The sequence below is a fragment of the Dermacentor andersoni genome, chromosome 1 (genome assembly GCF_023375885.2).
Source record: "Dermacentor andersoni chromosome 1, qqDerAnde1_hic_scaffold, whole genome shotgun sequence".
NCBI classification, from domain to species: Eukaryota; Metazoa; Arthropoda; class Arachnida; order Ixodida; family Ixodidae; genus Dermacentor; species Dermacentor andersoni.
Genome location: NC_092814.1, coordinates 369,919,249 through 369,944,887, shown reverse-complemented (window position 1 = coordinate 369,944,887; position 25,639 = coordinate 369,919,249). Strand labels below are relative to the sequence as shown.

The following is a 25,639-nucleotide window of genomic DNA, read 5'->3' as shown; positions in this document are numbered from 1 at the left end:
TTACGATAGGTAGCGAGGCACTGGAAGTGGTAAGGGAATACATCTACTTAGGGCAGGTAGTGACCACGGATCCGGATCATGAGATTGAAATAACCAGAAGAATAAGAATGGGCAGGGGTGCGTTTGGCAGGCATTCTCAAATCATGAACAGCAGGTTGCCACTATCCCTCAAGAGGAAAGTGTATAACAGCTGTGTCTTACCAGTACTCACCTATGGGGCAGAAACCTGGAGGCTTACGAAAAGGGTTCTGCTGAAATTGAGGACGACGCAACGAGCCATGGAAAGAAGAATGATAGGTGTAACGTTAAGGGATAAGAAAAGAGCAGATTGAGTGAAGGAACAAACGCGGGTAAATGACATCTTAGTTGAAATCAAGAAAAAGAAATGGGCATGGGCCGGACATGTAATGAGGAGGGAAGATAACCGATGGTCATTAAGGGTTACGGACTGGATTCCAAGGGAAGGGAAGCGTAGTAGGGGGCGGCAGAAAGTTAGGTGGGCGGATCACATTAAGACGTTTGCAGGGCCAACATGGCCACAATTAGTACATGACCGGGGTAGTTGGAGAAGTATGGGAGAGGCCTTTGCCCTGCAGTGGGCGTAACTAGGATGATGATGATAATGATGATGATGATGATGATGATGATGATGATGATGATGATGTGCTTCCGAGGCGGCCGCTTTGTCTTTTTTACGTCGGTGATCCTGAGTGGTATACATATAGTTTAACTGTTGCCGATGCTTGTGTGGCGATAGTAAATATCCCTTTAATGAGTAGCAGAATGTGACTACCGCTTTCAACAGCTGTCATGTGCGGCCGAAAGTCGCTGCAGTCGCTGTTTCATGGGGAACTTGGCTTTGTCTGAGAAACTTTCAACCTCGGTCACAAGGTTCAGTCAAATATAATGCGCCGCCAACGCGCACACCTGCAAATATAGGTAACTACATGTACACCCGGCCACAAAATATTACGGACCATGAGATCTGAGAAAATGCTGATTATCTCCGCGACTGCACAACGCAGCCTGGTATTTGCATTTCGGGCCTCGACTAGGATATGTTAACAACATTGCCGTATTCAGTTTTACTGGCTACTACTACAAGCTGCCCGGGAACCAAACTTTTTCTGAGATCTCGTGGTCCGTAAAGTTTTGTGGCCGGGTGTACTTGCTTCAATGTTGCGCTGCCTCGACGGTATAACGACAACATGGCTCCGCTATTCTAAGACGTCGAATAAGCTGGCGAGATTTCGCCCACACGTCTGTAAGTCTGTTGAACCGGCAAATATTTCCATCCACTTTCGCTGCCCGCAACAGGGATGCCCCGTCCTTAAGACTGACAGATATAGCTTTTGTGAGTACGAGAAAAATGCCATCGAACCGTGCCTTTTACGCCGCTTCCTTGTAGTTATTAATTCAGTGTTTATTGTGAAGCAGCAACACGCGCCAGTATCTCCGTTCGTGAGCCCAACGTAACTGTATTGCAAATGCCGGAAGCTTCACTGCTTCGCACACGCTAGCTTGTTTTCATCTGTTTACCTGCCGGGCGCATGCGACACGAAATGTGACTTGTGAAAAGAAAGAAAGGTGGGAAAGAAATCGAGGCATGGTTAAAGAATTTGTATTGTGGGACTTAGCATCCAGAGACTGCTGTGGATTACGAAGGAGGCAGTAATGGAACGCTCCCGATAAATTGTGGCCACTTGGAGGTATTTCACGCGCACCCAAAGGATGACATAGGCGTTTTTGCATTTCCGTCACAATGCGACAGGCGAGGCCGAAGCGCTAATGCCACCGGGTTACCGCGGCGAGTGTGGTCAAAAGAACTGTTCAGCTGTTTGAAAACGTTTAACAAGTCGATGGCTCCGATTCAAAATGAGCTTGGAATAACCAAGATTTGCCCATTTTGTCTGGTGCTGCGTTTGTGTGATCAGCACCACCGCAATGAGCACTTTCTGCTGTCTGGAATACAAGTAATTCTCCGAAAGACGAGCCGTAGACATGCACAAATTACTTTATGCCTATAAAGAAAAAAAAACAACGTGCCCACTGAATTAAAAGTGAACGCGCTGTATTAAGCGGGCACGACGGTATTGTGTGGAGTGTCAGGCAAAGTAAGGCGTCCCAGGAAGTGGTTGCAAGTAGGTGAGATGGACTGCACACTCGCATATTTGAAGCAGAGATTGAATTAGGATTTCGGGGGGGGGGGGGGGGGGGGTATCGTGTACATTAGCTGAGTGTCTGTGGCTTCGCTATATTAACTGCGCCCGTATACACTTATTAAAAGCATAAGTTTCGTTCTACCACCTGAAGGATGCTTTAGCGAAATGTCCACTTCACCTGCGCACACAATCTGAAAGCATGCTGTACATTAATGTAGGCAGGTTCATGCAGACTTCGAACAAAATTGTCAAAGGGGAATGATTTATTTACAATACAACAAAGAGCGCAGGATAATTTCATTGCAGGTTCTTAACGCAGAACGAGGACTTATGTACCAAGAGCAAACTGTAAAAAGTAAAAGACAAATTGCAACAGGAAATACAAAAGCACAAAGGCAGTGTTTGCGCCAAGAGCTTTCAATATGTGAATCTAGCATAACGCATGAAATTGCATTATCTTCATGAGGTTGTAACTAACAAAAGTTGGGCTTATCAGTTCATCGCTTTCTTGTTCACTAAAAGAAGTTTGTTTATCACCAAAATTATGTAAAATAGCAGATAAGTACAATATCAGGAAGAGAACACACATGCATCGCAAAGTTAGCGTAAGGTTCCATTTTCTGTAGATAGGTTATGTCATGAGAAACAGCGAAGTGCTCGTAGCTAATGAAAAGATGGCTATACATGACTAGCGTGAAAAAGAAAGTATGAAAGTGCTGCAAGAATGTTATGTATTCCAATTGAAGAAGTTTGAAGAATTGAAGAACAAGCAACATAAATAAAATGTGTCCTGTGGAGCACGTTGTGGATTGTTGTGTGACCTGCCGACCTGCCATCGTCGTCAGACTCGCAGGCAGCCTGTCGCAATTTTCGGGCAGGAAAAATTAGCAACAACGCACTAATTAACATCAAGAACCAAGAAATCTCTGAAACGTGCATTGTCTGGACCCCGGGACACGAATCCTTGGCGGGAAACTAAGCGGCTCACGCCGCCTCCCGATAACATATACGCCTGGCAACCCAACCAGGACATCGTCTACCGTTCGACCCAGACGAAATGATACAACGCAAATACGACAACAATCTAGAACATTACAAGAACAGGAGGGAACATCCGCCGCCACACATCAAGCTTAGCAGAGAAGCCGTCATAATAAGCCGATTTCAGATGGGCAATTATTTCCACGGCGCTTTACTACAAACAATGCGCCTTCCAACATTTATAACAGACTGCCAATTCTGCAATACACCAAACACACCTTACCACATAGTTTGCGATTGTAAAGAGAAGCCGCGGACAATGCCTATCCAAACAGCAACAGAAGACCAGTGGGAGGCACAGCTGACAAGCCCAAAACCTGAGGACCAACTTCGGCTAGTGAACAGGCCCAGGCTATCAGCCCAGGGTCACGACTACCTGGAATAGGGTGCCCGCCCACCTACGCGCATCAACTGCTTGGTCTCCGAAATAAAGTTTATTCACTCACTCACTCTTGTGGAGCCCACTCCGCATACAGTCGCAGTATTTGGGTGAATGCCGAAAGAAGCAAGTGAAGTTTTTTATGTACACATTGTCAATGAGAGCAGAACTGCCTTTTCAAATGTGTGTTTCATTTTGACATAATTGCTTTGTCATCACAAACACATCAGATATCTTTCGTATGTGTTCCGAGTTATCTGTCCTGATGACTACTGGACCTCTAGGTGATCGTCGTACATGGAAGGAAAAAGAAATTCCACTGAATGTTAGACAATTCCGGAACGTGTTTCACCTTGGGCCTGTTGGGGCTATGCTTTGTTCAATAGTTTTTCAAGGCCAATATAGTAATGACCTTGCACTAAACAGGTCACAATGTTCGCCGTAAACTTCTGAGGCTGCGATATAACGATAACGAGAGGCAGCCGGCAGAATCTTGCTGAGGACCGACCGGGCGTCTTCGGCACGGGCGCAGTGAATGACGGCACTGTGGCATTACAGAAAGTTACATCCCAGAATGACATCGTGGGAGCAGGAAGGCAGTACAAGGAACTTAATTATGTAAAGTACATCCCGAATAAAACTCCTAGTGGTACATGCGGCTGAAGGTTGGATGGATTCCGTGGTGACAATGCGAAGTACAAGGCCAGGAAGGGATGTGGTGACCTGGCTGATGTTACGGCGAGAGAGTCTCACGTATGACAGAAACTGCAACGCCGTTGTCGACAAGTGCGAATATAGCGGCTGCTTCAAGCTGGACATCTGTAATGTTTTGCGGCGATAGCGAAGGTCTTGGACATTTAGGTAAGTCTGGCAAGTGCTAGCGCGAGGAAGGAAGCAACACCGATTCTTTTGTCTTTGTCGTCCTGACTTTAGAAGTCATGTGGCCGCAGTGAAGCTTGGGCTATCTTCGTCATTACAATAGCTATAAGTTTAATTCGGAAAAACGCATCTACACTCGAAAGAAATAGAGTTAAAAGAAACTAGTCTGTGGTTCCTCTAAAATAAAACCTGTAGCAGAACTTCGTCCGAACCTTCCTCAATGTGAGAGAATGACGCATTGTCGTTGCACAGGTACCGATGTTACTGCAAACGATGTACAGCGATTTCTTCATGCGTTACCAAAACCAGCGTGCTCACACAGTGGAGCTTACGGAAATGCGGTGAATGCAATGAATTACTGCGAAATAATGCAATGAGACGGTGGTAGAAAACGTAAACATGCAGTGGAGTGTTAGCGACCAAACGAACACAAGCAGTTGCTCCACGACGTCAGATTACCAGTAAAGACGCCTGCACCTTCTTCGCATATTCACGGTCCACGGAGCACCGCTTTGGGGACGCGGAGCGATGGCGCGCGTTCCATGTTTCAGCGCTTACCGAAACGGCAGTCGAGGCAGGGACGCAGTCATGGAAGCTTTCTGTCCTGCGACCAGCTACCCCCCCCCCCCCCTACCCTTCCCCAATCTTTCCTGTCTGCCTGGCTCTGCCCGGCGGGCAAACACGAGAGAGAACCGAGCTTAATCAAGTTTGCGGAGCGCCGGCGCCTCGTGCCGAGATTCACCAGTCTCATTCTCTTCGCCGCTGTGGAAACACAGGCGAACAAACTTATCATTTCGTCGGCGAGCCGTCGAGAAGATGGGCAAGCTGTGCGAGTGGAACGCCTGCCATCGCGCGCCAGGCGGCCGAGTGGTGGCAGGAGACGAGAACAGCGCTGCGGACGCGCTCGTTGTTTTGCGCGGTGCCACTCAGGCTAATTGCTGCGCCCTCGCTACCAGAGGCTTCGTCAGGCGGGAGGGGAAGCGAAGGCGAACCGCTATAGGGAAGCCTGGCTCCAGCTCCCACACTACGTAACCACCGAGCGGAAGGCGGGATGTGACAGCCAAGGAAATGATGCTCCTGTGGGGTAGCTCGCGTACTTCACTGCAGCCGAGGTATTACAATCATCATCAGCCTGGTTACGCCCACTGCACGGCAAAGGCCTTTCCCTTACTTCTCCAACAACCCCGGTCATGTACTAATTGTGGCCATGTTGTCCCTGCAAACCTTTTAATCTCATCCGCCCACCTAACTTTCTGCCACCCCGTGCTACGCTTCCCTTCCCTTGAAATCCAGTCCGTAACCCTTAATGACCATCGGTTATCTTCCCTCCTCATTACATGTCCTGCCCATGTCCATTTCTTTTTCTTGATTTCAACTAAGATGTCATTAACTCGCGTTTGCTCCCTCACCCAATCTGCTCTTTTCTTGTCCCTTAAAGTTACACCCATCATTCTTCTTTCCATAGCTCGTTGCGTCAAAGTATAGATGATTGTGCCAAAGTATAGATGACATAATCCTTCTCAATACGCGGCGATCACCTCAATGACCTGCTTGGCGTTGACACAATATGCACCACACGTCACCTGTCCAATCCCCCCATTCTTTGTGAGTGCCGAAATAAGGAAATTGTCGTAATCAACACGCGGACACCCGTCTTGGCCGATCTCCCATTGCAGGTACATGTCGCAGTGTGGAAATCATTATGATCATCAACATGCAGTCATAATCCTAAAAAAGCTAGTTGACGTTGGCACGATATTTACCGCCTGCTCCTCGGCCGAACCCAGTTGTGCACATGTGGCACATTTTGAAAATTATAAATCGCAATAAACATCTGGACACGCTTCTTGGCCTATTCTCCGTTGCGGGGATCTACCAGCATGAACATCATGATCATCATAATCAACACGCAGTGATCACGTGAAAGACATAGCTGAAGTTGGCAAGAGAGAAGTGTACGTGTGGTCCTTGCCTAGTTCCTCAGGTTGATCTGCAAGAAAGCTCGAACTATGGGGTGAGTGCTGTCACGATAAATGTAGCGAGATACCAATTGCCACACCTACAGATGCGCTAACCCCAGCCCACCTGCACTAATCGGCCTGAAAATATTATTTGAAAAGGAATCTTTCATCTAACCTAGTAGTTTCGTCAAAGATTTGTTTGCGACCGTGTCTTTGGGGTGTTTATACTCAAGGGTATTTCTCGATTTGCTTCTAACAGTGAAGTTTTCAAGTGAATGTTTGTACTGTGTATCACGAAAAGAAAAACTTATGCAGAGATTTGATATCTATTTTTCCGGCCACCACTTTACCGCGCAGAATACTGACCGGTGCTTCGTTAAATGCTTCTTTCTCCATCTACAAAAAACATTCTTTTTTAAATTACGTTCTGTAACCTTGCCTCTCTAGACCTGGCTGCGTTCAAGAGACATAGTCATGACGTCCATTAATTGTCACTTGTGTGATGTACCTGAAACAATTCAACATTGTTTTGTAGGCTTCAGACATGCTATTTTATTTCGGGATGTGCTTCAATGAACTTTTCACAAAGGCTTAAACCCAAATTCTCATTCTGTGTGATATCTGGTGCCGGCCAGTTTAGAGGATGTACCATTTGACATGTTTTTACTCAATGGAGTGCATAGCCTGTACGCATGTTGGATCAAAATTCCGAACCGATAATTTCATGATCAGCTCACCTTACTCAAATGATCATCCAACTGATAGTTCTATACGAACATGAGTTTCGTCCAGACTGGCATTCTGTTTTGGTAAGGTGCTTATCTTTACCCCATTTTATACGCTGCAAGAGAGCTTCGCAGTCTCGCTCGTACCATCACGTTCAGTTACTGGCATACATCACAGAACTCTAACTGTCCTTTTACAGCCTTGACCCATCACTGCAAATGAAATTACCAGCAAACCTTTCATGACGTGACGCAACACTGCTGTGTCGGCTGTGGGTAGGAGTAGAATTCACTAACTCCTACCGCTGTCGTATTGCAATGGCGCACTCACCGATGTGCGCAAAGTGCAAGTGTGAATAGACCATCACTCATCTTCTGTGCCACTGTTCTCGTTTTGATAACCAACGTCAGATTCTCCAGTGTGCCTTGAATAGACTGGACAATAGGCCATCCACAGATGCAAAAATCTTGGGAGTCTGGCTTCACAGTTCATTAGCCCAGAAATCCATTTGAGCGGTTCTTCACAACCTGAAGGCAACATACTTGAGTGCCCGACTATAGACATCCTGCACCTAACTTACTGCCTGGGAAAGTGCGATATAGCCTCATGTTTTTTCTCTCTCTCTTTTTCACTCCTCCATCCCCCTGCCCACATGTCGAGTAGAAAACGGGACTAAGTCTAGTTAACCTCCCTGCCTTTCTTTCCTCCCTTCTCTCTTTCTTTTAGTGTTTCTTGTGAAGATGGACCATGCCCTAAAGCGCGTTTCAAGAATGAAGAATTCTATGGTGTTCCGTGTATATGTGGCTTCGTCACTTTGATATTACGAGAGATTTCTTAGCTCGTTTATGTGATTTTGTTCCCGCAGGAGTCATGCGTGTGTGAAATAAAGACCACAAAAGAATAAAAAGTGGTTATGGCCTAATGAAGCATCGGGATGCTGCACTGGGCGGCCGAAATTCGAATCCCGCCGCCGGACGCGCTTAATCTTTTTAAGTCAATGCCAAGCTAGTAGGCGAGAACCAGACTAGCAACCGACTGAAAGATACCGACTGACCCATCCGAAACCATGGAATAGTAACCAAATAAAGCTTCGCTTTACAAGTTCATCGGTGGCTGTAGCTGCTGAAATAATTAGCGTTTACAACTACGTCAGCTGTCTATTGCTAACGTTATTATACTGCGAATTGCAATATTTTGATAGTACTTGATTCATGCCAGCACGGAAACGCCCAAATACAGCTTCCTGTGCCTTTGCAAGACGCTCCTGAATTGCTCTTTTTATTTCGGTCAATCGCCAAGCTCGTAGTGGGCTGCGGAACTGTTACAGTAACCAGCGACTAAACGTTCACGTGCGCAGCTGCATTCAAAGAGTGGTCGGTTGTGGGGAAAATAATGGCACCATGTGGCCACATTATTCGACTTGGCGATCACGTGCTTCATCTTTCGCCACCGCAAAGTTTACTTTCGTTTCGTTTTTATTTTTGGTAACGAACTGATTTCGCCAGCCGATTCGCACATTACCTTCTCAGTCCAGTCAATAGGTAAAAGAGAAAATGATGATTTAAACACGTAAACGTGCTTGTTTGGCCCTGAAGGCGGGAAAAGAAACTACTGAAATGCCCTCTCGGAACTTCATTCAGAACCCACTGTAGAAATCGAATCAGACTGCAATTTTTATCTTACTTCTTGATACCTTCGGCGCTACTGCCTACGCTTCATTAGCTATTCTGTTTTTACGAATTGCTCCCATCAAACGGGTTGTGCATATGAGCTTGTGTTTTCAAAAGACGTTTGCCTATTACATTGTTGTCTGCAACCAGATGTAATATTTTTGCACTGATAGTGGTTCCTGCCACCCACATCTGGAACAGCATGGCCAGCAGACATATTATGTGTCAGCTCTTGCAAGTTAATTAAAATGTTCCGTTTCTTGACAGGTTGTGACAGTAGCTGAAATAATTTGAGAACATGATGAAAACAGCAAGATATCTCTGGCCAATGCACTTCAGTCCTGTTTATTTCTACTTCGAGCAATACAAGGGCCCCATAACGTAAAACTGTTCCAGTCTGTTCTTTATTCCAATCTCTTGACATCAAATTTACGTAACCTGTGACGTAAGGATCGGGCGATGATCCGTAGCGTGGTCTCAACTGCCCAATCAAACGCTCACCTTATTTATGGGAGGTCACTTTTGCTTGTTTTCAAAGCGAATAGCATTGCTATAGAGAACCAACGCTGGCAATGATGTGACGCGCCTAAAAGTGACACATGGCGCCGCCAAACGAGTTGGCTGAAAGACCCGTAGTAGGACAGGGCTGCTCGGCTAAGCTGAAACGTACGGGGAACGTCCCGTGAGGTGACAGCGGCTGTCTCTGTGTTTTTCCCTCTGTGTTTTTTCCTGCAATATTTACAGAACCAAACATCGAGTTTACGAGCACTGTCGAAGGCAACAGATCGGGAAATGTCACTCGGGGGCAGACTAGCGAAGCGAACGAGTTGTAACACCGAAGTAACAAGCTCTTCTTTTCAGCCCCACTACTCGGCTAAGCTGAAACGTACGGGGAACGTCCCGCGAGGTGACAGCGGCTGTCTCTGGTTTTTTCCCTCTGTGTTTTTCCTGCAATATTTACAAAACCAAACCTCGAGTTTACTAGCACTGTCGAAGGCAACAGATCGGGAAATGTCACTCGGGGGCAGACTAGCGAAGCAAATGAGTTGTAACACCAAAGTAACAAGCTGAGGCGTGCAACGATGAGGCGTGCAACGGAAGGTTAAAACACAGCGAAAACGGATCTTTCGCGAACGAGAGTTGGCCGAGTGATGTTCTATATGTAGAGCGCCCACCTGGGCTGCGGGAGGTTGCGGGTTCGATTTCCAACGCCGCCGGGCACCCTCTCGTGCCCGGCGGCATTGGAAATCGAATGGGCACGAGTGTGCCCCGGCCAGACGTTCCGCTTGCTTCAGGAGCGATATGCTTGGGAAAGGAGCCCGCGCTCTAAATTCCTGTCTAAACCCTCATGAGCAAAAAAAAAAAAAGTGATACGAGGGGCGTTCAATAAAGATTTCCCCTGACTCACTTCTACTTATTGCAGGATGCTGAAACTGCGCATGTGTAATGACATATGTCAGTATAGGTCACGTGCCAATGTGCAACTCTGAACTAATAACTGTCTTTCTTTTACAGGTGCTGAAATGGTGTGAGATGTGATAATGGATGCAGTGGAATACAAAGCAGTCCTCAAGCTCCTGTTCTTGAAAGACCGCACTCCAAGGGAGACGTTCGATGATATAAAAGAGGTTTATGGGGAGGATTCCCCATCATATGATGTAGTGAAGACCTGGCATCGTCAATTCAGGTGTGGTCGGACTTCGGTGGAAACGGCTCCGATTGCAGGGAGACCCGGCTCCGCTATCGATGAACACACGATCCAGCAAGTGGAGGCCGCCATTTTGGAAAATCGCCGCGTAAACGTTCGAGACCTAGCCCAAAGTGTCAAGATTAGTGTGGGGTCCGCGGAAAAAATCATTCAGGACCATCTTCATATGCGTAAGGTATCCGCTCGCTGGGTTCCCCGGCTGCTCACACCTTTCCAAAAGCCGGGACGAGTCGAATGCTCCCAGGCTCTTTTGACCATGTGCTATGGAAACCAGGAGGACTTTTTCAACAGACTGATTACACAGGATGAAAGCTGGGTCCGTCACTATGATCCGGAGACTAAAGTCCAGTCGATGCAATGGAAGCACTTGGACTCACCGGTTCCAAAGGAGGCATGCGCCCAACCTTCGGCGGGCAAGGTCATGCTCACAGTCTTTTGGGACCAGCACAGATCACTCTTGATGGATTTCCTAGCAAAGGGTGCCACAATTATTGGGGCACACTATGATTTCCTGCTGCGGAAATTGCCGGAGGCCATCAAAAGCAAGAGACGTGGCATGCTCACCAAAGGTGTACGCCTTCTGCAAGACAAAGCCCAGATGGAAGCACGCTGCTGCGGCTTTGAAATTCTACCGCATCTCCCTTATTCACCCGACCTCGCACCATCGGACTTCCACCTCTTTCCAACAATGAAGTTATATTATAAGGGCAAGCACTTTCCAGATGATGATACTCTGAATTCTGAAGTCACAACATGGCTTTTGGAGCAACCTCTCGACTTCTGCAAACGAGGTGTTTACAGTTGCATAAAAAGATGGGAAAAGTGTGTGTCCCTGGGTGGCACGTATGTAGAGAAGGAATAATAAATCCGCAAAGTTTCATTGCTCTCCGTCCACAGGAAGTGGGTCAGGGGAAATCTTTTTTGAACGCCCCTCGTATTTGGGCTAATCCCATGGCGCCCATTTCCCATGTGGCGCCCTAATTGCAGCTAATGAAATGAGGACACCTTCGGGTAAGAGACAAACACCCCTTTCCAAACGTCGAGGTCCCATACTGCCCGAGCACCAGACCGAAAACGTGATTGTACCTATTTTACCAGCAGGTACATGGCGTGAGCACTTGCTTCCCACAGCCGCGGCGGATTCTCTTCAACAAAGCCACCTTAGGTTAGACAAGAGGTGCCCATAGACAACTCGTAAATGTCTATTTGGCAATATTTTGATATGCGAACGCCAACGAAAATCCGAGCACTAGGTCAGGAAACATCTCTACTCATTACAAGAAAAAAAAAAACTGAATTTCCGGAGGCATCGGGATTTGAACTCGGGACCTACCCCGCATACGAGGCGGATGCTTTACCGCTAGGCGACCGCTGGGGTGAAAATCACTGTGAAAGCTTTCCAACAGGTGAAGCTCTCAAAGAGAGCAAGCCGAGTGTATTATAATTAGCGTTGTCCCCTACGGAATTGACTCATTTCTTTGTTTGCTCAATGCGTGCCGCTCAAATAATGAAAGAGGGTGCTCTGAGCGGTAGCCACACATTTCGGAGTCACCGAAAAATAGGAAAGGAAGAAGTAAAAAGGGGATGAACCAAGACTTTATCGCGTTTCAGTTTGATTGACAGAACAGCTATCCAAAAACGGGGAAGGCTAAAACGGTCCCAAGTGTCTGTGTCGGAAGTGTCGTGGCGCAAGATTTGACGTGTTTGTGAGAGCACAATAGTGGCGCCAAACATTGCTGTGATGGATGGAACGATCAATCACGATGTCAGTATGCGCAGTGGCCACCTTCCAAGCTGGAACGGCTCGCTAGAAGCCGAATTCGTTCTGGTTTCAGCACTGTTGAGTCCATTGTTTGCTTCAAGTTCACTCGGCGAATATCAAAGTTATGCGCGTGACTCGGAAACTTCAGATTTCATGTATAGCGTTTGAGCAAAACGAGAACAAAGTAAAAACGGGCGCCAAAGTTTCGACAAGTGGACTTGTCGAAACGTTGGCTCCCGTTTTTACATTGTGCTCGTTTTGCTCGTCAGCTTGAATTTTCATCTCGCACCTTCCCCATGTTTTCTCTATAATTTGCCCTTGTCATGCAAGCTACGCGTTTTTGCTTTGCCTTAGAAGCGGCTGCGGGACCAGCAAGAAGCGACATTCCACAGCTAATAATTCCCCACAGCACAAACGCTCTACGAATGTAAATGCTTCTTAGGTATTCGTAGACCGTTTTCCTATAATATAGCATGAGTCAACCTCACTTGCGATTTTACACAGTCCTGTAAAGTATTCCTTTACTTTTTTTTTCGAGGGCACTGACGTGCTAAACAATGAGAACACACTTCTTCTCGATGCCAGGATACCTTATATTTGAGCTGTGTAAAAATGAAATGAGCAGAGGAACCCACAGGTAGATAGATTGCTTAAAGGGAGCATGCAGGCCTCGAGGTCATGTCTTGCGGCTGCTGCAGTTACTGAAGGACGATTGACGGAAAGCCCACTGACGAAGTGCATAACGTCACGGGAGTACCGTCGATACACAATTCAAATACACAAAACAATAATTCAGTTACATTTTCCACAAGGCATCTGCGGCAAAGCGTGACGTTCTCATACTTGCCAAAAATTAGAGCGTCTCTTATCTTTCTTAAGAGGTGAACGGCGAAAGCCTACTCTTCCTCCTTTATCATTCGCCTCTTTCTCTTTACCTCTTCTTTTTCTATTCTTTCTTTTAGTCATTACTACTCACTACTAAGCATTTTTAGTCATTTGTAATCAATTTTGGTCATTACAAGCCGTTGTTAGACATGTTGGCCGTATCATCGTCGTCAATAGTCATTACAAGTCATTTCAGTCATTAGTGATTACTGGTCATTACTAGGCATTTTTAGTCACTTCTAACCAATTGTAGTCGTTACACGTTGTCGTTAGACATACTGATCCTTTCATAGTCATTACTAGTCATTACAAGTCATTTCAGCCATTATTATTCATTCTTGCTTACTATTAAGCATTTGTAGTAATTTGTAATTAATTGTGGTCATTACGAGCCGTCATTGACATTATGGTCATTTTGGAGTCATCAGTAGTCATTACAAGTCATTAGTAGCCATTATTATCCTTACCTAGTGATTATTAACCTCTACCAAACTCTATTATAACAGGATCATTCACTAACTGTCACTATCAATCATTTTTCGTTCTTTAATCTGTCTTTAATCTATCTCCATATGACGTGATGAAGCTTCGGCGGACACTCCGGCGGTCAGGTCTGCTGACACAAACTTCACCATGAGCCAAGAAAGGCTTTCGCCTTAATAAGTGAATTCCTTCATGACCTGCTAATGCATGTTTCCTTTAACAATGGACGTAGCTGTGTGCATGTTTTGGCGCTTCTAATGACATCTTATTGCGGTTTTTGTCTGGAGGGGGGGCGGGGAACAAAACGACACGGCTATGCATTGACCATGCGCAGTGATATAAAATTCTCCTCGTGCTGACTGGCTTCGCCAGCGCACAGACCGTTGGTCGCTCCATAAGACATCATCAGGAACGTGACATCAGGCACAGTTAGACGTGTCCCTGAGAGCTAACAAGCGAGTATGGCCTCAGGCTGCGCTTTCTTATGCGATCGCCCCATGCGTGTCGAACTTTTTCAGCGGTCCTGTGCTATTTATTCATAATAGCAACCCTTGAAATCTATGTACTATAGCTGAGCCCCCTCTCAGTCCCCATGGTGCCGAAACTTCACATGCGTAACCGGCATTCAAAATTTGCCATCGGCGTGTTCACCGCGTCGTTATCACGCCATCGCTTTCATGGGTGGCGGACACCTGAGCACAGACAAATCCGCAAATCTCCTTTGTAGGATGATTTTTCTTAAATAGCGTCTTATTTTTGTTCACTTCATTAAACATGGTGAAGGTTTATATCGGATAAGCAAGCGCAATTCTCTTAAGGCCCACTGGACATTTCTGACCCATGGCTGCTCCTACGCGGTGTTATCAAAGTGTGTGCTGCGGACTAAACCGCATTTTGTAACCTGCGCAGGGCTGGTATAGCATAAAAGTTAATTTCGAGGAATTCTGTACCCTTATTATTATATGCACCTGAATAGTGACTGATTTTGGTGATGAAAGTAGGTGGAGCGTCGTTGAAATCCCGCTCGAAGCCCTGAGTAAATGTAAAATCGCTAGATTATCCCAGCCCAGTATTCAAACAAACGTTCTTAGGCTGGATCTGTTCGTAATAAAAAGTTCTAGACAATTGTGAGAATGGACGTGTTTTTAGCGAAGGCGGCCATGTCGATGGCAAACAAGACTCCCCTCCCCCCCCCCCCCCCACACGCCGGAGGCTCAGGTGTGAATGGTGGAAGGAATGAAGAGTTAATGTCCAACATTGGCTGGTTTCACGCGGTTGCACGACACTGTCTCTCCATTGCCGAGAACGTCAATCTTCAAGGTTTTCTCTAAACGCGCAACCACGCGAAAGGGGCCTTCATAGGAAGGAGTCAATGGTGGTTTGATAGAGTCGCGCCGCAGAAAGACGTGTATGGTTGTGTTCATTGTCGCGAAACTAAACACAGGCTGCCCGCGGGGGACACGTGGCAGGGTAGGTCGAAGGGTGGTCGAGCCAGGAATGTAGCCTTCTAAATGCTGAGCGGCCACTGGCGCAGTGCCTTGCTGGGTGCCGACAATCTGGCCTGGAACGCGGATTGGTGCCCCATAGAGCATCTAGGCTGCGAGGTCATCCGAGGTCATCCTTGATTGTTGTTCGCAGCCCCAGAAGTAGTAGGAGTTGGCTTTCCATCCAGTGCTGTCTGTCGAGTGTGGCGGTGAATAACGCCTTCAGTTGTCGCTGGAGACGTTGCTCTGTGGGTGGTAAGCCATAGTTTTATTAAGGCACGTGCCGCGCAGTCTAGCCAGGGTATAAAAACGCGAGCTTTGGAATAGTGGGCCCCAGTCAGTAGTTATGCGCAAAGGGCAACCGTACCGCGACACCCACGTGGCAACAAATGCTTCTGCCACTGTTTCGGCTGTGGTGTCTTGTGGAGCCGTCGCCTCAGGCCACATTGAGTACCGATCGACACACGTGAGGAGGTACCTGAAACAATGGTTGGACGGAAGAGGCCCCGCCATGCCTAAATGCACGTGATCGAAACGGCTGTCTGGTGGTCGAAATGGCTGCACTGCTGAACGCGTTTTCTCGGTCACTTTCACGGCTTTACCGGCTTGGCAGCTTGCCCAGCTTCGAACATCTTTGCCGAACCCTGGCCAGACGAAGCCCTCTGTGATAAGCCTCTGTGTCGCTCTGATTCCGGGATCGCTTATCCCGTGCAGTGAAACGAATAGTGGCCGTCAAAACTGATGGGCACCGAGCAGGCGAGGAGTTGCCTACGATGTGTCGCCCGCGACCAATGTTGTGTAGGGAAACGGCGCCTCCGCAAGCTGGAGCGACGAGCCTTTTTCCCGAAATTGGCACAGCTCGGGGTCGTTTTACTGGACGGAGGATAGAGCTAGCAAATCCACAAGACAGCAGGCACAGCGCCAATCCGCGACAGAGAGTCAGCTGACAGACTTTCGGTACCACAGATATGGCGGATGTCCGTACAAAATTCGGTGACGAAGCAATGTTGCCGAAGCTCACGTTCTGAATACGAGGGACTTTTATTATTGAAAGCGAAGGCTAACAGATTGTGCTGGCTCAGAATGTAAAAGCTACAGCCTTTAAGAAAAAAAAAACGGAAAAGCTTGACAGCGCAATAGATGGCCAATATCTCCCATCCGAAGGTTCTGTAGCGAAATGCTGTTGATTTGAGGCGAGTTAAGAAAAAGCCCAGCGACCTCCAAGCTGTGTCATCGTGTTGCTGCAGTAGTGCACCCACTGCCATAGTCGACGCGTCTACCATAAATCGAGAAGGCGCGTCGGGCAACAAATTAATCAGCAACACTGTAGTCGCCAACCGCGTTTTGGCTTCCTGATTGGTACTAAAGCACCAGTGGAAGGTAGGCGTGTATTTAGAGTCGCGACGCAGAAGGTCAGTACGCTGCAGAAGAACTTGTGCACAGGATGGTTTGAAGCGCCTTTGAAAATTTAGGAACGCCATAAACTCGCGCAACTTTTGGAAGGAGGTTGGAAAGTGGAAGTCCTCGATTACCCGCACATGTGATTCCATTGCCTTGATATTTTGCGGTAGAGTGCAATGGCCAAGAAAATGCAGGGCTTCAACTCCGAAACTGCATTTCTGGGGCTTTAAGACCAGGCCGTGTTCATTTAGTCTCTCAAAAAGAACGCGAAGGTGCTATTTGTGCGCTTCGTCTGTGCGACTTGGAACGAGAATGTCGTCAAGGTAGGCGAAAATGAATAGGAGTGTGCACGTAGCTTCGTTCATGAACCTTTGAAAAGTTCTCACCGCACTCTTCAAACCGCAAGCCATACGGATAAACTCAAATGGGCCCCATGGAGTAGTGGTTGCTTTCTTCTGAGTGTCGCTGGGTTCGACAGGAATTTGGTCGTACGCGCTCACCAAATCGATCTTGCTGAATATTTGGGTTCCTGCTAGACGAGCACTGAAGTCATGTATGTGGGTAAACGAATACTGATCCGGAGTAGTCAAGGCACTCAAAGCTGAGAAATGGCCATAAAGCGGCCAGTTACCACTGTCCTGCTTTGGAACCAGATGGAGAGGTGAAGACCAATTGCTGGAGGAAAGTCGAATTACGCCGAGCTGAAGCATGTGTTCGAACTCACGGCGGGCTACTTCCAACCTCCGCCCAGAGAGCCTCCGTGGCCGGCCGGCGACACGTGGGCCGGTGATGGTGACATGTTGCGTCACTTTGTGTTTCACGGGAAGCGCATCGTTTCGGAGCTTCATGAGTTGCTGGTACTCAGCAAGTATCTTATCGTACGTTGAGATCGGCCGAAACGTACGGATTCCAGATGAGGAGAGGTTGGACTGCAGGCCAACCTCACCAACAACCAACCTAGCCACCACCACCAACCTGGCCCACAGGTCGGCGATCACAAACACCAATCTGTGCAAGCGCCGGAGTCCTATGTCTACCGTTATTGACTGCAGCCCATACGACGCGATGGCAGTGTTGTTTATTGGGTGGAGCTTCGGTGTGGACTCTCCGCGTTGGTGATCTGCGGCCGTGGCGGGAACAATAGACAGCTCGGATCCAGTGTCGACAGAAAGGTGCGGACACGTGATGCGGTCGACTACGAATAGGCGGCTTGCGCGGATGCCGATGTCACAAGTCGCAGTTAGTGACTGGCCGGTGCGTTTCCCGTCCACGAAAGGGGCTAGGTGCAGCGAGTTGCTTTTTCGCGAAAGCGATGGTGGTACCAGAGCTACTGCCGCGGCGAGTCTCTAGGTGCGCTGCGAGGCTGTGAAGGCGAATGGTTGGTCGCCAGTGTTGTCACCCGTCGTCAGCTCCTCCAGTGCACTGGTAAGGCGGTTTCTTTCAGGCGCGACAGTCGGTTTCCTGGCTCTGAGACTCTCGCAGCGGCGATAGGTAGCTGTGCCGCAGACGAGCAGTTGCATATACGGTCAGCGAGTGCAGCTCACTGATCGAGACTTGTCTCGTCGGAACGAGCCAGTACCATGGGTGCGGACAGTTGGAAGCGTTGCAAGAACAGCTTGCGCAAAATTGGAAGCTGGCTCTCCTTTGCAGAGTGCTCACCTAGTATCTAACGCAAGCGGTGCGGGAGTTGTGATGGTTGTTCGTCGCCGAGTTCCTCGGAGAGGAGCTATTGGAGCCTACACTGTTGCAATGGCTCGAGGCGCTGCGGGACCGTGCGTTTCAGGTCGGCATATGCTGTGGCAGAAGGCGTACCCGTCAGCAAGTCGTCTATGGCATTGGCGATGTCGGAGGGCAGCGCGGCGACGATGTGCACGTACTTTACTGTCTGTGAAGTGATGCGCCGCAGTTAAAAATGGTTCTCTACTTGCATAAACCAAACTTGGGGATTCTTGAGCCAAAACCTGGGAAGCTGAAACTGTGCGGCAATTATAGGAGACGTAAAAGCCGCATCGGCCATGGATAGTGTTCGAAAATAAAAATGCAAATGTCCTGAGTCACCACTTCTTGGAAGCTCAGTTTGGCGGAGGCAAGGAATACACGTTTTGACAACTTGAGAACGGAGAGTCAACTGGCTTTATTCAAAAGTAAGAGCTGGTTTTGCCGAGTGGCTGTGGTGGCGCCCCCACAAGGCCGCCGCTTTCCTTCCAAGACAAAGCAGGGGGCAATGACCCCCACCGTGAGGTAAACTAGATTTCCGGAGCAAAGGGCAATGACCCACACGGTGAGGCACGGCGAATTGAAGGACGGTTGCTAGAAACTCAACCACAAAAGGAACCTACTTAGGGCTTCCGAATTTTCCCATTCGTTAGATGCTGCCATTTATGACCCAGAATTGCGGGACAACATGAATAGGAAATTATGGTGTTAGACACTCGAGAACAGCCTACAAAGTATGAGAGGCCCCAGCGAATAGGTCATGAATGATATGGATACCATGGCGTTCATTAACGTGCACAAAACAACACTGAACTTGAGCTTCTGCCCACCGACCCCTTCGGAATGCGGTTGCCGCCACCTAGAATCATACCTGTGGCATCGCCCCTCAACAGCAGAGCGCCAAAGCCACTGAGCGAAGCACCAAGGTTGCCCCAGATCAGCGAGCTAGCCTGAGGCAAAAATAGATTGCCGCCGTAGTACGAACCCTTGCTCGACAAGGCCAGCAAAACCAAGTTAAAGTCAACAGGCACGAGGACAGCTCCAGTGACGCCTGTATCGATCGTGCTGCAAGATCGGAGGGAGCGAGCGGTTTCCCGCGGATATTTGTCTGGCGACCCGGAAACCTGGCTGTAAATATTAGAAACATTATTAAATGTTCATAGAAGCCGTTCGTGGTACGCTCTTCACCGCTCAAGTCCCAACTAGCTAACGATTTCACTAGCGAGTACTATACGCAAACTTCTTGAGCATATGATATACAAGTAAAAAATTATTTTGAAAGAACATTCTTTACAAATAGCTGCACGATTTTCGAAAGGGTTGCTCATGTGACACAAAACAATCGGGATTCATTTACGAACTTCACATATCACTTGATCGTGGCAACCTAGTTGATGCAGTCTTCCTCAACTACTCGAAATCATTTCACAGCGTTTGTTTTTTCTTTCTTTCTTTATTTCCTTAAAGACACCACACATGGGGAGGTATTACATCGAGCATAGAGTTCGTCACAGAATGTTTCTGATAAAACTAGCTGAACTTAAGATCGACGCTAAAGTAGGAGGGCGAACCAGAAAGTTTTCGCCCCTATTTTGTTTTAGCCAAAGTACGGCTGTAAACCCAAAGTCAACATATCCATTCCTAGCGATGGACCTTTCTTAAACCGGCGCTGGCTTATCTGCCGGTAGCTCCACAACACGGCCCTGCTGTCAGTTGAAGATGGCCGTAGTGCTTGACAAGTCCACGGCGTACGAGCAACGAAGTGTGATTCGTTTTCGGTGGAGCAAAAGATGAATGCCCCTCGAAATGCACAGCCCGCGTATGGGCAAAGGTGTCTCGCTTTGAGAAAATGTGATGTGGTGGTCTTACGAGTCCGCAAGGGGCTGTACACTCCTTCTGAAAACAGCAGTAATCTTTTGTAAATATGGCAGTGGGAACAGACCTTGTAGTAATCCAGGTCTTCAACAGTACTGGCTGGCTTGGGCACGCACACAAGGCCTTCTGTAAACGAAAAATACAAATAGCACTTTAAGCTCATTTTCAGCGAAGCTCACAGATGCTGAGCAGGCATTTAAATCGAAAATCATAAGTGGCGCTTGCCTATCTATCAAGGAAAGGATTTGGTTGTTCTCCAGACACAAAAGAAAGCCAACAGGGAGAACTTGACGAGGAACTTCACTAAGTTAACTGGATCAGTTATTCATGATCATACTTTATTTATTTATTTATTTATTTATTTATTTATTTATTTGCAATTTCTTAGAGCGCCATTATGGCTTTGCAGCGGGTGCGGCATTAAAAGTTGGGAAATCTGGCACTATTGTAGAGGACGAGAAAAATACGGAGAAGAAGGCCCGCACTACACAAGCGTCGACTACTAACGGGTGTTTTTTTTTATTAACGGCACGATGTTCTTTGATCACTACAAATATTCCTATTTGCCTAACTTTTGAAATGGAGCGGCAACTAGTAGTCACCTGGGCGGATTCATTTAGTCAGATTATACATCTATCGCAGTCTAGCATTTTTGCTATTTCTCCTTGATCATTCTTCTTCAATGAAAACTCCATTTTTATATCGTACCTAAGTCTGTAAAGACTCCGGTTCTATCAGTCTCTTCGCGTTTTTTCTACCAATGCTTTAACCCCATATGCTGTAACATTCGCGCACTCAAGGCGCGTACTCCACCCAAAAAAGTAGATGGCAGCGTCACCCTACGACAGAAGTCACTGCGCCTCATGATCGTCCACCGCTATTCTTGAGAAGTGTAGCGTCTTTATTACTCGAAGGGCGGTGTTGTGCTCAACTCTGTCGAGTGGAGGAAAAGCTTCGAGTCGATGATCGTTTGAGAATAACGGGAGCAAATGTCTCTCGCTTACGTTGCTAATTAATACTTCCAACCACTTTGAATCCCAGTGCTTCTATAGAAGGTGGACGTTTGCTACAGCTTTTGCTGGGTGGCTACCTTGGAATCCAATTACGTTGCACTGAGTCACTTTTGCACCGAGGCATTTTGCTACAGCAGACACATGCGTCATTCTCTTGCAAATATTTCCTATGGTACGATTTTCTGCTGCGGTATCAGCTCGACCTCCAAATTACATGGCAATGCCCTTTGTGCTATTCTACAGATTTTCTCTCCCGATTTCTTTCTTGCTGTGTTTCTCAATCTAGATAGGCTTTTTCGTTTCCATCCTTTGAACACAAATTAGCGTCTCTGTCTCTCTCACTTTCTTTTTGATCACTCCAGGTTGTCTATTTGCACGTTTAATTATGTACTTCGCTGCGAACTTTCTTGATCTCTTCATCCATTCTTTGTGTACGCTTTTGAGGTGCAGATATGTATGCGCTTCAGCCATCCATTTAAATTGATGTTGCCGAGTCTTTTTTTTTTTTTAACAAGTTCTGAAAATGCTGGCGTAATGAGCGCTGCGAGTGGCTTCGCGGGCGTCCCATCTCAATGTCGCACGAGATAAGGGCAACGGGCAGCAATCGTCGTTAAAAAGCGCCCAGATAAGTACTGGCAACAACAGCTTGACGTTTACTGCACGGACCAGAGCACCATCAGTTCAGTAATGTATTTCAATTGTCGCCGTGCCGTCATACCGCCTTTATCAATATATTGACGCCATTCCTTCTTTGTCATTTTATTGTAATCATGCTCTCGTCATTCAAACGTGATTTTGTCACCGTTTTCATCTCGTCGTTGTCATTGCGTCGTCGTCAGACAGTCGCTGTCATTCATACGTTGTCACACCGTCGTCGTCATGGCATCGTGGTCGTGCCTTCGCCGTCACTCTAGCTTTGTAATCCGGTTGTCGTACAGTCCTTGTCACGTCATAATCGTCATACACTCGTCGTCATGTCGTCGTCTTCATGTCGTCTTCATTGTCTCGCTATGGTCGTTATACCGTCGTCGACATTTAAGAATGGTCATTTTATTGCCGTCATGCCACGGCGTCATACAGGCTTTGACATCCCATCAACGTCTTTCCTTTTTCGTTATTGCATCATCGACACTGCGTCGGCGTCATACAGTCGTCGTCATGCCACGGTGCTTATGAGCAAACTTACCAAGCAAATAGCCGTAACGAAATGGAACGATACCGCATATAGCCGAAGCAACGGAAGTCTCGGAATGGCCACTGCAGATATTTATTTATTCACATTACCTTACGGGCCCATTTAAGGGCATTGAGTAAGGCGGGCTACAGTAATTACATGACAAAAATAGCAAAGTGCAACATCGCTATACAATATAAATGCGAAACGAATTCAGCTTATCACGGAATGTTTCACGATTGGAGATGGATGCAATGTGATCCCGGGAGACTGTTCCAATGTACAATATCTCTTGGTAGTGGTGATGAGTTAAATGCCTGCGTTTGACCATGAATGAGCATGGAACTAAGTGCTTTGTGAATGCGACGAGGTGTGCGCACAGGAGCATGAAGCGGCAAACAGTGAAATTTATTGCTATAAATGTACGTGTGAAACAGACATACAAGAGCAATGATGCGGCGATCTTCTAATGACTGAAATGCAAGGTCTTGTTTTATTCGGGTAATGCTAGAATGATAGTCGTAGTTGCCAGACATGTATCTGGCAGCTCTATTCTGAACGGCTTCCAACATACGGATTAGTTAATCTTGATATGCTGACCATGTGGATGAAGCGTACGCTAGTTGTGGGCAAACATAAGCAAGATATGCTAGTTTTTGTACATTAGAAGCCACGTTACGCAATTTCTACGTAGTTAGCCGTGATATTTGTACGATGGAGCAGCCGAAACTACGGTATTATTAATCGAATAGTGGAACACTGAGTTAGTGCGCTTTCGACTAAACGAGATTAACTTGCATTTGGAGGCGTTAAGGGACATCTTCCAAGTTACGTGCCATATATAGGTTAGTTCAAGGTCATTTTGGAGAGTAAGATGATCATTGAAACATTTAATATTGCGATACATGACGCAGTCGTCAGCGAACAAGCTAACTGAGGATGAAAGATTAACAGGCAAGTCTTTGATGTATATTAAAGAACTTAATAGATCTAGCACAATGCTTTGTGGGACACCGCACGTGACGTCACGAAGGTTAGACGAAATGTTGTTGACTACTGGAAAGTGCTGACGCGAAGACAAGAAGTTACGTAGCCAAGACAGTGTTAATGAATCAATACAAAGAGCACAGACAATTTGGAAATTAAATGGCAGTGAGGTACACTGTCGAACGCCTTCGCCAAATAAAAAAACAGACAATCAGTTTGACCGTTAGAGTTCATGTTAAAGTGAAGTTCAGTCGTGAATTCAAATAACTGAGTGTCACATGAGTAGCCTTCTCTGAAGCCATGGTGATTAGAGCAAAAACGTTAATTGATTCAAGGTGACCGCAGATATGAAAAGCTATAATATGTTCAAGTAATTTGCAGCATATGCATGTTAATGAAACGGGTCGACAACTACAGGGCGAGCGCTTCTCACCGGATTTAAATAGGGCAACTACCTTACCGATTTTCCAGTCCTTAGGCAGCTCACCTGATGATACAGACTGGCTAAAGAGGAGACAGAGAAAACGACTGGAACTATCAGTAGTATTCTTCAGTACATTAAAGTTGATGTGATCAATGCCAGATGAAGTAGAAAGTTTAAGATTCCTGATGAGGTTCGCGATACCTTCGGCAGTGATAGTGATTGGAGCCATGAAAGGGAGGGTTTTTCAGGAACAAATAGCCCATTGGAACAATTTTCTTGTGTAAGAACAGGCACGAAATATACATTGAAAGCAACCACAGAATCTTCATGAGAAAGCGGAGATTCATCCGCTTTCTTCCGCTTCATCCGCAAAATGCGGCAGAATCCATCTCACAATGACTGCCAAGTTAATGCGGTAGCATTGAATCAATGTATACACACCACGCAATGCCACAGTCTAAAGCAGTTATGTATGAGGCCTCTACTGCAGCGGGGACTCATCTTCAAGCTTGTATGATGATGATGAATGACCTATTGGCGTACCTTTGAAACAGGGCGGTGAAAAGTAGTCACCTAGCCAGCTTGAGTTAATCAGGTATGTTATACATGCTTTTCATTATAGCACTTTTGTATACATCTTCACATGTTTAGAGTGCCGCTCTTAGGCGCCCGTTCCTGCGTTGAGCGTCGGCGTGCCTCGTCGGCCGAATGAACGAGGCGCGCAACGGGGAATAACAGAAGGCAATAGGGAAGAGAGCGCGAGGATGAAAGTGGAGGAGGAGGCTACACTGAAAGCATGAGACGGAAAGTGGGGTAGGAGAATATGGCGGAAGGGTGAGGCGAAAAGCAAAAGACTGTGATAGCGAAGAGAGCGCGAGAAGCCACCTCGAAGCACCACCAGTTGGCGCTTACGTCAACACAGCTAAGGGAAGAGGAAGGCTTAGGTGACGATGGTCTACAGCTTTTGAAAGATATTTACCAAGAAAATACCATTTGCGTTGAATGGGAAGGGATGAGGAGCGAGAAGGGAGTTGATATCAACAAGGGAGTGAGGCAGGGGTTCCCTTTATCCTCACTGCTGTTTATGATGAATATGGTGAGGGTGGAGAGGGCGCTAGAAGGAAGTAATATCGGGTTTAATATCTCATCCCAACAAGGGGGCACAGTAATACAGCAACAGCTTCCAGCTTTATTTTATGCGGACTACATTGTGTTGCTATCTAACAAGCAAAGTGATTTGCAACGTCTAGCTAATATCTGTGGACAGGAAGGCGAGAATTTAGCTTTTAAATTTAGTGTTCGAAAATCAGGTGTTATGGTATGCAACGAAAACAGCGAACAGACAGTGGCAATACAGGGCCACGAATACCTCCGGTAAAAGAATATAAATACCTTGGTATATGGATGAACGAAGGCAATAGATATAAGGAAACACAAGAAAAAACAATAACAGTAAAGCGGAATAGAAATGCAGCCATAATGAAGCACAGAGCGCTATGGGGATACAATAGGCACGAGGTGCTCCAGTGTATGTAGAAACGTCTTATGGTTCCAGGACTTACTTTTGGAAATGCGGTTGTATGCTTGAAATCAGGGGTACAATCATGACTCGATGGCAAGCAAACGTCAGTGGAACTCCTCGCATTTGGCGGTCGCGGGAAGACTACATATCAAGCTGTGCAGGTGATACGGGCTGGACAAATTTTGAAGTGAGGGAAGCTCACAGTAGAATTGATTATGAAGAATGATAGGAATATGAAAGAAAATAAATGGGCTGAGAGAGTGTTGAGGTATCTCTACAGGAAAAACATTGATTCTCATAGGAGGAAAAGAACTAGGAAGCTTACCAGCAAATATGCGGCCTGTAGGCTGAGCAACACAGCAACAAAGAACGTCAAGCAGAAAGTCA

General features: G+C 46.9%; 1 protein-coding gene across 5 annotated transcripts in view; it reads right to left on the bottom strand.

Moving 5' to 3' along the window:
- The window catches only part of LOC126516448 (papilin-like), a 530,520-nt gene that overhangs the window by 397,231 nt on the left and 107,650 nt on the right, over positions 1 to 25,639 (bottom strand). For all 5 annotated transcript variants that reach the window (XM_055064066.2, XM_055064065.2, XM_050166565.3 and 2 more), the window contains exon 2: positions 20,200 to 20,258. In XM_055064066.2, the coding sequence (XP_054920041.2) occupies positions 20,200 to 20,258 (59 nt within the window). The remainder of the gene's footprint in view (positions 1 to 20,199; positions 20,259 to 25,639) is intronic.